General features: G+C 42.8%; 1 protein-coding gene across 1 annotated transcript in view; it reads left to right on the top strand.

Annotated features, from left to right (window-relative positions):
• Positions 1-11359, top strand: part of LOC147427778 (uncharacterized) — a 76739-nt gene extending 65380 nt beyond the window's left edge. The window contains exons 5-13 of the mRNA XM_086497232.1: positions 3960-4096; positions 4188-4313; positions 4406-4434; positions 4540-4669; positions 7467-7597; positions 8505-8598; positions 9798-9875; positions 10820-10953; positions 11044-11359. Of these exons, the coding sequence (XP_086353358.1) occupies positions 3960-4096; positions 4188-4313; positions 4406-4434; positions 4540-4669; positions 7467-7597; positions 8505-8598; positions 9798-9875; positions 10820-10953; positions 11044-11167 (983 nt within the window). The 3' untranslated portion in view covers positions 11168-11359. The remainder of the gene's footprint in view (positions 1-3959; positions 4097-4187; positions 4314-4405; positions 4435-4539; positions 4670-7466; positions 7598-8504; positions 8599-9797; positions 9876-10819; positions 10954-11043) is intronic.
• The last annotated feature ends 2524 nt before the right edge of the window (positions 11360-13883 follow it).

Here is a 13883-nt window from a genome sequence, read left to right as displayed (position 1 = left end):
TTGGGATGCTAGAAAGAGGACGTGGACTCGAAAGCAAGCATCCTCTAGGTTGGGAGAAGAGTCACCTAGGAAGCGTGTGAAGCTGTAATCGAAGAAGTCCCATCGTCTGCGGATGTCAAAGCGGGTCAAACCCTGAGGATTGCTACAAAAGGAGAGGTTTGAACGAGAAGTGGCGTCCTCAAGTTGGGCTGTCCCTCTCGAGCCATGCAACTCGTAGCGAAAGCACTACCAAGAGATCATCTCGCTGCGGATGTGTGTCCTATCCTCTCTCTGCATCTGAGGAGTGTGGGATGGGTCGGGTGATGAGGTTGAGGGCCCCATCGGGGAGAGAGGAGGAGCGGGAGGTGGGGGTGAGGGTGCAGGAGAGGGAGGCGTTTGAAGGTGGAGGGGGAGAGGCGGTGGACCTAGGCATGACATATTGTACGTTGAGCACGTTTCACTCATGGATTAGCACGGATGTATGCAGATTTCTCGTGAAAAGCTAAAAGGTATGCATTAAAGGAAGTCACATACCATGTCTCTTCCTTGGCACGACACATTCGTAGAAAGAGCACAAGAAAGTATGAGCACCAAGCATCGGCATTTCCATTGTGTTTTGCCACAGTCGATTGATTTAGATCAGAAAGTCAAGATTCGATCTCATTGTTTGCGTGTGTTTGATGAATGGTTTGGCACTCCGTTTCTATGTTTATCTACATTGCATGAATAGTCCTTAGAGAAGACTAGATTTTTTCCACTCACTTTACATGGAATGGGTATGTTCATGTTTTTGTGTTGGAAGTGGTTTTAGGAATTTTCAGCCATGGAGATTCTTGAAGACGGAAGAAACACAACTCTAGACGAAGTTGAAGCATCAAAGGAGCCATAGAAGACTTTGTGTCGCTTTCGGCGCGGCCCAAAGAAGCAAGCGTTGCAGACCTTTATGAAGTTCAAGTATCGCATGACCCACGCATCAGAGTGGGCCGACGAAGAGTCCTTTCGAGGATTCCAGATGTTATTGGCGATCTCCCTCGACGCCATACAGTTCGGTACCGGTACCTCACTTTGAAAAGGAGGGGATGTCACGTGACACATCCAACCCTATGTGTCCGTGGACAAGCTACATCATGACCAGGGTTCAGTTCAGTCAAGTCAAGTCTAGAATAGGAAGTGATCTGGCACTTTTATGCGTCTGTTCGCAAACCGTGCATGTCTAGACACTTAGATTAGATGCATATCCTCTGGTTGCACACAGCATGACCATCAGATTCCAGTCAAATCCCATCAGTAGCATTTTTACAGTGCATAGACCTATTTTCCCTATTTTTGACATTTTTCACTTATTATTTTTAAGTGACTTTTGTAGGAAAGTAGGTAGGGCAAATTTACTAAGTTTCTATGAATAGAAACCTAGCGCTAGCACTTTCTGGCAGAAGAGGGAGCAGAAACACCTTGTTCAACATGCACCTTCTCAGCAAGACCCCCCCATCAGAGACTAATCAGCCCTAGCGTTTTTGCATGGTGCAAGTCTGCTAGTGTTTTTTCAGATTTCAGCCCTACGACTTCGCAGCATAGCCATTGTGGTAGCGGATCATTACCGCCTTGACTTGCTCGCGACAAACAGGCCCTAGCGTCACCAGAACGGTAGGAGAGCCAGCGTTTTTGCATCAGCACCAAGATCAGCCCTAGCGTTTTTGGATCTGCCAGACAACCTAGCGTTTTTGCAGATCTTCGCGACAGAAGCAACAATAGCATCAGTGTTTTCAGTTTTCAGCAGTCAGACTCCACAGTAGAACCCGCGAACCTTGCAGATCTCACCTTCCGGCAGCAGTTCCTTGCCGCACGGTCAGATTCCGCAAGGTTTGCAGATACAACCTAGAAAACGCAGATTTCAGCATCTGCGTTTTCAGCGTGTCGTCGTCGCATCGTCGTCATCGACATAGAGTCAGAATTCAGCAGATACAAGATTTGCAGATTTCAGCCCTTAGCGTTTTCAGATTTCAGCCCGTCTCATCGTCGTCGACATCGTCGGCAAGTCCAAGCATTGTAGAGATTTGTGCAATCATAATTAGACTGCTCTTGCGATAGAGAGTGGGGCCTTCGGAGGAGGGTTTGACAACGTCTCTAGTGTCGTATTCTCTTCTCTCTCTATCTCTCAATCTAAGTACCTTCATTCACAGTGTTCATCCACTTTGTTTGTGTCCATTGCACTCTCTCACTAAAGGAACGGAAGGCTCTCGCTTCCACAAGTAAAAGGAACCTTGAGCACAGTTCGGAGCACTCATCTTGAGCAAAGTTTAACATTCACTTCTGCTGCACCTTACAGCGCATGCGTTGTGGGTCGAGATCTCTTGCAAGGACAGGCCTTTGCTAAGTGGCCCATCTGCTTGCAAATGAAGCACTGGTTCGGGAGACCCAAATACTCCACACTTTGTTTGATCCAACTGCCACTCTGTCTCAAATAAGAACCCGCACAACAAGTAAACCTGCGGCCTTGGCCACAAATGAAGCTGTAGTGCGTGGTGACTCTAGAAGTGTCCCAAAAATAGAACCAATCCTAGGAAATAGAGGAAGGTACTCTCTCCTCAGGCTTCAGAAGCAGACTGAAATAGGCAATCCAGCCTCAAGCACATGTGTAGTAGGGTCGAAGCCATGATGCCATCGTCTGAGCCTTGAGGTAAGCTCGAGCTGCTCGGATACCAAGCGGGCTCATCAATATCACCTTGGCCGTCATCTTTGGAGACTCCAACTCTATTTGATAATGCCCTCTTTCGAGGATCTGGACATCGGTGATCTTGCCCACATCGGAGAGGAGTCGGGCTTGAAGTAAATCACGAACCTCACCTCGGCTAGGTTGAGTGCTAATAATCTTGCAGATAACCGAGGTAGCTTGCAAGCGTTCCACCTCGGCCATCAAGCTCGCTTGCTCTTCTGGCGAAAGAGCAAGTCTTAGGGTTGGCTCCGCGGGGTCGGGCGAGGGGGCTTCTGAGGAGTCCCTCTGTGGTGGAGCAGGGGCCGCCATTGTGTGTCTTCTGCTGTCGAAGAGGGGGCGAATGTGTCAATTCCTTTGCCAATAGGATGCAAACAGCCCACAGCAAAGGGGGGAAATGAGGGAGGTAGGGGGAGTGAGTGTGTGGAGCGAAGGCGGGATGGAGAGGCAGCACGTGCGCACGGCTGGGCAGCGCTACCGAAATTGGGGGGGGGGGGGGTGTGTTTGCAGGGAACAGGGCAGCGGGCTGGGGAAGAGCAGGGGCGACGGCAGCGCCGAATGAGAGGGTGAAGTTGGGGCCGCGGGAGTAGGCTGGTGAGCAGGTCGCAGCGGCGGGGGGGGGGGGGGGGGTGTGGGCAGGGGGGGAGAGGGGAGGGGATGAGGCTGGCGATGGTGTGTGATGCAGCAGCAGCGAGCGATGTCTAACATCTTCACATTCTATGAGGCAGTTGTGTGGGCTCATCAGAGAGACCAGCCCATAGCTTTCATGATTCTTGATTTTGAGAAGGCTTATGATAGAGTAGATTTGGGTTTCTTAGAGGGCACTATACAGAGGATGGCTTCCCCCTTGGAGTGGATCAGAGGGGTATCTGCATTCTACTTCACTATTGGATGATGTTTTTTTGCGTGTCTCGTTGAGAACGACAGGGATGTACAAGAAAAATGGTACAAAAGCAATGAACAAAATACAATCCCTTATGCAAATTGCAATCTTAGATATGTGTTGCAAGCATCTACAAACACAGATGCAGAAAGGTGGAAAATGAAAATCAACTTCACTCTCAAGAAAAAATTTGCTATTGGACATGAAAAATGGCACAAAAAGCTATGAACAAAATATTATGCTTTGCAATCTTAGGGACATCTTGGCAAGTGTCCAAAAATACAGATACATTTTCTTTATTCCACAAAACAAAAAGACACATTCTACGATGGAAAATGCCCCTTGAACTGCTATGTGCTAAATGTCTGCTTTTCACACATGTCACAGGCCGGATTGTAGTGTACAATGAGATATTTGAAGGTTATAGTACCACCATCAAATACCGGCTTACAGGAGCTCAAAGAGCAGAAAAATATGGAGCTGTGGCTGCCTTAGTACGATCTGTTTCTCCTTTTGGTCTTCAGGTACTGATTGCATTTTCTCGTCTCTGTATATATGTGGTCTTTCTCATTGCAAGTTTTAAGGTAGTTATTCTTTGATGAAATAACTCCACAGACAGTTCATACTGGGTACACAAATGCAGCCTCCATACCAAGTGCTGCAATCACCAAAGAAGATGCACTGATGTTTTCAAGAATGCAAGAACGCGGACAAGAGATGGAAATTGAACTCTACATGGAGGTGACAGCAGGGAGCTTTACAAACTCAGGTTGTTTTCCATTATTGTCGAATTTCTGGTTGAGTCTCATCTTATTTTTGTGTATAATCTGCAGGCGCACACATTACCTGATCAGATGTCACGGTACTCATGCTGTTTCCATAAGACTTTATCAGTTGCAGGATTGATTAGGGCTATGTTTTGAATATGATGCATCATATATGATGGTTAAAATGTGTCGAAGTACAGAAACTTGATCATTGAAATCAAGGGTTCCGAGAAGCCCGAGGAAGTCGTTGTCTTCGGTGGACATATGGACAGTTGGGACATTGCTGATGGTGCCATGGATGATGGTGGTGGAGCATATGTCTCTTGGGAGGTAACCGAAAATAAGTCATTCTGTTCGGTTCTATTTTGTATTTTATTTCCAAGGCACTGCACTTTGTGAAAGCAGTTTAGCATGCCTAGAAAATGCCTAAGCATCCTTTGTTTTTTTAGGCTAGGGGTAGTTTTGGGGCCCTTTTAATGTAAATCATCATTAGAGGGACCTCCAAGGTAAAAAATAGTAATAGGAGTTAAGACTTGTATTTGAAGATCGATCAATTCAGAAGATAGTAAAACGAGTTAAGACCTGTATTTCAATTTCTCACACCTCAAGGCTTCACTGCATGTTTATCGCATCTTAATCTGTAAATGAAGCATGATGGTGATGTTTCCCTTGTGGTTTTCTCTCTTTTTGTTGAGGAAATATACTTGTCTCTAACAATGTAAGCATCACACAACATGGAAAGAGACTCTTATCCATAGTCCTCAGCATATGATATAATGAATCCTGGTGACATACATTTATGTCTCATATAGAAAATTTTAAGAAATCGCAAAATTTATAATTTATATATGGAAAGCTAATGTTTTATATATGCCAATCTAAAAGTTATAGCTTTTAGATTGGCAATTGTACACTCGACAAACACTCTTTGTCTTCTCGTGATCTCCACCAAAAGTGCTTCATCGACTGATGACACCAAACCAATAGCTCTACATCAACCTGGCTTTAGCTACATGATGGACAGATATCCACACTTTCAGTACTCCTTGGATGCACCATCACTCGCACTCACATGTCTAGAGGTGAACAGGATTATGAGACAAGATCTCACGTAGATTGATAGAGAGAGTACATGGATGACTCCTCTCGATTGTTGGGGGAAGAGAATGGCTTTTTACAAAGAGCATTCTCTTCACACTATTGATGGTGGATTTATTTTACGGTTGACATACATGGATTCATGCCTCTTGCACCGGCTTCCGTGTGTCATAGGACAGCTTCGCACCTCTCATCAGTTGCAGATAGAGACAAATAAATACACGTGGTATGTGCAGAGTTGCGGATATGCCAGCTATGCAACTCAAAGCCAGAGATAGAGGAGCATTACATATGTCGGTGCCCAAGGTAGTATGGAAATTTTATTTTCTTTTCAGAGAGGGCTTCTGGCACGTGTCCAAGGTGATGGATTACGTTGATCAGAGATGCCTCAGGCTATTCTTGCCGGAGCCACACAGGCATAGACACATCTCATTATGGAGTACCACATGCACTGGCAGAGGACCTATTTAGAGGCAGGTAACAGATTTCTTCGAGAGCGAAAGTTTTCAGCAAGGCCCCAAGACACTTTTCTGCTCATGGGACTCTTCTAGATAGAGCTAAAGAGATTAGTAGATCTCGAGACCCTTGTCTCTCTCGCAGATCATCGTTGCATCCAGGTCATTGTTGAGAGACATAGATAAGCTCCTAGGAGATTCTGCAGAGGAGGAGAGTGATGCCATGATGCAATGGCTCACGAGAGTTTATGGGATGGTACTTACAGTGGCAGCCCATTGAGGAGATCAGGCTTTGGGAGATATGCCACCAGCTGGCTCTACTGGTTCACTTATTAGTTTACATTTTAGTTTTTTACCCTAGTCTTTCGTATTTCTATGCTAGACATTTCGATTATATGACAATGACGTAATATTGTGGTCTCATAGGTCTTTTAGTCCTTTTGCAGATGTATATAAATTTCATTTCATTTGTAAGGAGTTCTCATTGTTGTAATGTAGAGTTCTTCACACATAGCGCATCACAATGTCTCTGCTCTGAGTTCCAAAAAGCCCATAGAGGCACACGCCTCCAGTGAGCTTCACTCCCATGCTGGTTCAAGCTCCATAGGTTGACACCGACTGTACCTGTTATCTCTGAAACAACTTCTTGGAGCTGAAGAATGTAAGCAACAGCAGAGAGGAGACACCAAGGTGGATGGAACAGCTGCTTCAGGTTGCAGCACACAGGATAAGCTCCTTATTTTGTGTGTGTGTGTTGATAATATATAAAGAATGGTTAGTTTTAGTGAGTGGACGGCAGGCCACGGGATTGCCATGTGCACATTGACCTTATAACCAACACGTACTACTTCACTATAAAAGTCAAAAGAGGTTATGAAAGCACTTGAGGTTGATAGGTGACTTGTTATTGGCTTAATAAACATAGGATATCATAAATGAAAAGCACTTTTGAAATCCTCTCATTTCTTGTAGGATATCATCTATTCAAGTCTTGACTACATTAGAAATTGAGTGTTTTGAGGAAGTTTGCCTGTGGCTTAGAAATTGATCAATTTGAAGAAGTTTGCATGTGGGCCGTGGCTTAGAAATTGAGCAATTTGAGGAAGTTTGCTTGTGGCTTTTTAGTGAAAAGGATGTATAGATTCTGTTCTCTTGTTCCATATTGGAGGTATAAATTTATCGTTAACTTTGTGTTTTTTGTGCAGTTTCGTAAATGTTGAAAGTTTGGGAGGATTCAGAAACATTTTGTGCTCACATTGTCTGCAATCACACGTTGCTAGTTGTTAAGTTATTAGCAAAATTCTGGTTGAAGGTTGAAAGCATTTAGTACAGAGTTCCTTGGTTTTATGGACTGAAATGCGTAAGCAGTCTGAAGTTATCATCCTTTATACCGTTCACTTGTCTGTGCTTTCCACACCATCAAGGCTGTCCTTAGGTTTTGTCAGAATAGTCCTGGCCTTTTGAAAGTCTATAATAATTGAAAGAGCACTTGATCTAGCTTCATTCTGACTTTGATTTCTACGTCTTTAGTGTGTTCTGAAATTCAACCAGGACTCTTGATTTTCTTTTACCAGGCGATACGTTTGATTCATTCGTTGGGCCTTGTGCCAAAAAGAACTGTACGGGCTGTGCTCTTTGTGAACGAGGAGAATGGAGCAATGGGAGGTCAACAATATTATACAGATCATGTGCATGAGTTGAATCTGTAAGAAAAGGGTTTTTTCCACTCCTTGAAGGATTTGTTGAAGAAAAGACTAGCTCTTAAATGTAGCTACATACAATTTCATCATTATATCTCAAATTAGTTGATGGAAGTTTAGAAAGGTAATTGGTAAGAGGGAAGTAACAAAACTAAATTGGGATGTTTGACTGCTGGCATCAAATTTAAATTGATTGACTGTTTAAAAAAGTTTTCCAACAAAGAAAGTATACCATACCTTGAACATGTTCTTCCAGTTATGGTATGACTGATTGCACGCCTATTCGATGCCATTATATTGAAATGGCAAGATCAGTGCAAATGCAGGTGATGTGTTGAAGTATGTGATGGCGAATTTACACAATGAGTTAGAATTAGATCATCTCTATTTCCATCAAGATGTCTCATAGACTAAAATATACGAAGGTCCCACTTGCACATGTAATAGTTTTCTTAACTATTGGAGGCTTGAGACATTCTTACATGAACATCTTCAGAACAATTGTTTAAATTACATAATTGATCAAGGAGGATAATGACAAGTGACAGAATACTTGTGAAGTCAACTTCACAAGTGGCTACAACTCGCTAAACCAAACCATTCGTCATGTGCCTGAGAAGTTGACAAAGCAACTCACTTGATACAATATGCCCTAGAAGCTTACCTTGAGTAACCAAGAAATGCCGCTTGTTGGGATTGTCCAACGTCCATGAGAGCCTTACGTTCTTTATGTGGAATGTCACTTCTATGAATGAGAAAAATGCATGTCATACAGGCTTCAGACAAATATTAGTGAAGTCTCATTAATGTACTCATGTGCATCTTTTTTTGTGTGTGAGTATTTTTGCAACTAGAAATATACTCATTTAGCAGATGATTTGCAAATATCTAATTTTTGATGTTTTGGAGCAGGACAAGCATTGCCATCGAGACAGATGAAGGAAATTTTTCACCATATGGTATCTCTTTCTCAGGGTCACACAAGGCCCGAAATTTATTGACAGATGTAAGCTTTATCCTTACACGTTTTACTTGAGTACTGCTAGGTCACATAAGCCGGTGCATTATGTGTGACAGGAACATATCTCTGTTGCAAAGAGAGTATTGTTTTCTTGATTTATGATGAGCTCAGTCACAATGATAAAGTTCAATTTGAAATTCTCGTAGTTCAATTTTAATTTGTGGTGCAGCTGGAGAGTTTCCAGCAAACCAGAAAGTGTAAAAGATCTATCCAAGATAAGAAAATGAACAATCTTAGGTTTGAAATCATGCTTGGCATGTGCACCATAATCTGAGAACAGCTTTTGCATGTTGAATGGGAACGGAAAGCAAGAACAGGGGATGGGGAGAGGTAAGGAATGAAGACTTAAAGTTCATAGGCTGGATTGAGAACCGATAAACTTGAGAGAGCGATATTGATTTTGATTCTTAAAGTGACTTACGAGGCCTTAAAGGGTACGACCATCTGATGTCTGATACAATCTGCGGCATGGATCGACTATGTATCAATGGAACAAGACTCCTTTGTGGAATGGGATTGAGGGAAATCAACATTTCCGGAGATGAAACATCACTACAGCCCGAGTTGAACCCTGTGGGACTTGGACTCGCAACCCAGAGGTTCAGAGCGAACCTTGAGACTAGCACGAAAATTGTTCTGACTGTCCTTCACCCAGCTAACTTGATGCATCTACATCTCCAACTAGGAGCCCAAAGAATACCATGAGCTACTTCGCCAACCCATTGAGTAAGAGAGATCAAAGAGTGGACTAAATTGTTGCACCAAACCCCCTGAAGCCATATGGTCACAACAACAGGTTAAGTAGGTAACTTTCAATGACCACAATAACAAAACTAGGTGCAATCAAGAAAATGGAAGTGAAGTCTTAGTCTCGGTGCTCTTTGTTCTAGTAGTATCCATTAGAATGCCTTTACCTTTTACTTTTGGTCTTGGTGGATGGTGGATTTGTGGTTTTCCTGACCATCCATTCAAAATTCATCCAAGAACTGGTTATACCGGTGGGCCAACACATGCGTGCATTGACAATCCTATGTGGCATGATGTTTTTTTTTTTTTTTTTTCATTCCAAAGAATCTTTTGGAGGTATAGGAGACATCTATAGTTCTTAGTTTTTACTTGAAACAATGTTTTTCCACCTCCAACTTGATATCTCTTGATACTATCATGGATTGTTTCCTGTCCAGCTGGGGCAAGAACTACTAGGGCAGCTTGGAGCAGGAAATGTGTCTGGCGAGGACTACGGAACGGACATTAGTTATGTGGTATATTCTCTTCTCCTTGGCTAAGCATGAAAGTGTACTGATATTTGTTAAAGCTGTTATATGAAGGCTAAAATCCATTGCCAACGATGGCATCAAGCATTGTCCAAGCTACCAGCTGAAACCTCCCTAGCCTTTTTCCCACACCTTCTCGTTAGACTCTCTGATCTCTTGCATTTGATATGTCTTGTTTAGGATCTTGCATCCCCTTATAGGGAAAGATAGGTTCAGGTTTTAAGGAGACAAATGCATAGGGAATGATCAGGCAACATGGTGCCATGGTACTTTTCTCTACCGCATGTGGCAAAGCTAATTTCTTTCGTTCATATACACTGTTTGTCGTCTCCTGAAGCCTACAACTCTAACAACCCAATCATCATCCTTGGAATTATCAAAGTTGCTTATGATAATCCATGCATCAGTATTGGATAGCAAGCTATAATCATCCAAAACGACGCATGAATTGTGCATGGAGTACATTTATCGAGGATCCCAAGCTATATGCAAAGCATTCCAATTGCCTTGAAGGGTACAATTATCGTTCTTCACAGACATGAACAAGACATCTTGCCACGCATACAATGCTTGTACTAAGGTCGTGCCCCTAATGAGAAATTTCTTTCTTTTTTTTCCCCTGAGTTCAAAGACAATGCTCCTGAGAAAGAGGAAAAAAATTTCATGAAGTCCCCCACACTCTAGTTATTTTATTTCAACTTAAAAAATCAAGCCATCTTGGCTCAATTTGTACATATTAAGGTAGAGAAGGCTGCAATAAGTGAGCCTGAACAAGCAGTTCTGCTCTGAACCGCCTTAGCAAGCTCTACCATTTTCCCACCAGTTAGCAAAATGGTTATTTGTCATCAGGGAATTATTTATATGGTATAGAAAAGCTTACATCCTTCTCAATCTGAAGTTTTTTTTTTTTTTTTTTGGTGAAAAAATGGCAGTGCGAGAAAGGCGTTCCTTGTGGGAGTTTCAAGACACTGGATCCAAGGGTTGGAAACTATGCCAACAATCCTTGCTTAGAGTTTAGTAACCCACCGTATCCAGAGCCAGATATGGAGATGAGTGCATATTTCTGGTAACCTGCTTTTTCCCTTAAGGGTCTTGTTTTTACTTGGGTTTGAGTTGCCTTCACCATGAAAAAGCTCTAACACAGCACAAATGGCAGGTATCATCATACAGAAGCTGACACCATCGATAAGCTTTCACCTGAGCAGTTGCAGAGGTGTGCAGCTGCTCTAGCTGTGTGGGCATTTTCCATTGCCAATCTCCGTTGTCTTCTTCCTCGTTAGGTAACTGTGCAAGGCATTACCAGTCATCATGATATTCTTTAGATGGACCATGTCCCATAATGATGTGCAAATAATGGTCATCTGACTTGGTGTTCTAAGATTGAGTTTCATGAATCCCATTACCTATTTTTTTGTATTCAATGCAACAACTTCAAATACAAATCGTCGCTGGGGGAAACAGTGGAGATAAAATCATCAGGCCACCTAGTATTTCATGGCTTAACTAAAATTTTGATCTCCTCTTCTCTTAACAAAAAAACAGAATATGTATTTTACTCGAACTGAGAGTACACTTTCATATCTTTACCTTGTTAATCTCCCTCTCAAACATGTAGCACTGGTTGCATGCCAGCCAATGAGCACATAAGGACTTTGGCATCCAACTGATAGCTTTTCCCTCTCCAAGGAAACAAATCAAACTAGGATTATGAATTTAACAAATATTGTATGTCATTTTATTGTGTCCAGAATCGGTAGGAACAAAAACTTTATATAGCATTGAACACCTTAAGGTCTTCTCTTTTCTAACTAACAACTCAGAAATCCATCTTCACATAGTTGTAGGAAGTTTTCTTTGTAGTTAGCCATCTTCGTGCCCAATTCTTGTGTAGGGTCTACCCATGTCCTCTTAGTATCCAACTGTATAAGATCTTGTCGGATGATTTTATTAATCTCCATTCGTGTAATTGCCAATGATGGAGCGTCAAGAGAGTATTGGAAGGGGGATAATCTTTCCATATTGAACCCGAGTCTCTGAAACCACGAGGACAGTTGCGCATACCAGCATGATGTATCCATTTTCATTGCTAATTGTTGAGAGGATTCGAGGGCTAGTCTAGTATATCGGCAATTTTTTGTATCCCACAAACCAGGTATGAAGGACACTGATCTGGTAAGAGCTTCAATTTCTATCGGAGGGGCCGCTAGTTCCGCTCGGGTAATCTCGTGTGGTACGGAGGCCTTGCCTCTAGTTATTCGAGAAATCATAGATACCAAAGGTCTCTCCATTGACTTCCAATTATCCTGGTCCACAGATGGTCCCCAAATCTGGACCCCATAAAGCATAGCCGAAGCCACCACAGTATCAAAGAGCCAAAGTTTTGTTCGTGGTTCTTGAAACTGCACTTGTGAACACATCCTCTCCAACCCTCCCAAGGCCGCAGAGGCTCTGGATAATCTAGCATCCGCTGCTTTCTTAAGAGTAAACTTCGGTCTTGCAAATACCACCCCAAGGTATGTGTATGCATCTGTGTACTCTAGTGTATCTTGGCCATATGCAAATGTAGGTGCCGATCTCCTAACCCACTGCGGTGTGGTGTTAAACACCATAACTTTGGTTTTACCCAAGTTTACCGACAGTTGACTGTCCTCCGCGAATTTATGTAATGCATCTAGCTGCCTCTGCATTCCATATGGTGATTCTGCTATCAATACAATATCATCTGCATACAACAACAAAGGGATCCATGACCCTGCAAATTGAACCCCTCTGTCACCTTCTCTTTGAATGTAATCTGATACCTCATCTATGTACATACCAAATAAAGCAGGGGACAGTGGGCATCCCTGCTTTACTCCAATGGTGGAATGAACAATGTCGAAATCCCCTTCTGGAGTACGTACATAACCAGTTACTGACCCGTATTAGGCTATGATCCCCCAAATAATCTCTTTGGGGACCCCTAACTCTTGCATCCTGGGCATCAATCTGGCCCTTGGTACTGTATCAAAAGCTTTCCTAAAATCCACAAAGCAACAATACATCCTTCTCCCGTTTGCTCTTCCTTCCTCAATAATGGCTCTGAGCATAAGAATATGATCTAAAGTGGAATAACCCCTTCTGAATCCAGCTTGCCTTGTTGCTCTTATGTCCTCATTCTCTGCCCATCTACTCAATTTTTGTTCAAGAATGGATGCGTACAATCGGGTCAAAGTGTGACCTACCATAATGGTACGGTAGTTCCCGGGTATCATAGGATCCCCTGACTTGAAAATAGGTACGATAGTAGATAATTTCCAAGATTCAGGTAATCCTTCACAGATGACCCGATTAAACAGACGAGCAAGGACTTCTGAAAGTAGATCCCTGGCATGGATCAAATGTTCTGCTACTAAACCATCATGATCATATGCTCTTCTTGTCTTCATCTTATCAATGGCTTTTTCCACCATTTTCGTAGTAAAGAAAGTACTAGTAGTAGGGCATGGCTCTAGCGGATATGGTAATGGAGGTTGTCCAGATACCATATATAATGATGTTACATATTGACCCCAGATCTCAGGAGAAGTAATCGTCGAAGGCGGTGAGTGCTCTTGAAATAAGCGCCATGCCTCATGTGAGTCCTGACTCAAGAAGAGCTGATATAAATCCTTCTCTAGTTTGGCTAAAAATGCCCTTTTCTTGTGACGTACTATACGCCAAAGAGCAATCCAAGACTGCTTATATGTGATGATCCCAAGTGTAAGCTCTTTCTGGACCTGGGTTCTCGTCTCTCTGCATTCCTCGTCATACCAGCTCTTTTGAGGCATGTTCCTAGCTCCTCTCTTCTGATCAGGTTGAGTATGTGGGTATGCCTCTTGTGTTGCTCCATGTAGTATCTCTGTTAACTGAGAAGTAATCTCCTCTACAGTATATACTGGCTCGGATGCCCACATCCTATTATAGATCTTTTCCACATAGACTGAATCAGTTTCTGGCATAAAAGTGTATCTTGTG

The sequence above is a fragment of the Adiantum capillus-veneris genome, chromosome 23 (assembly GCF_014529385.1).
Source record: "Adiantum capillus-veneris isolate H3 chromosome 23, ASM1452938v2, whole genome shotgun sequence".
Lineage (NCBI taxonomy): Eukaryota > Viridiplantae > Streptophyta > Polypodiopsida > Polypodiales > Pteridaceae > Adiantum > Adiantum capillus-veneris.
This window is presented reverse-complemented; position numbering and strand designations above follow the sequence as displayed.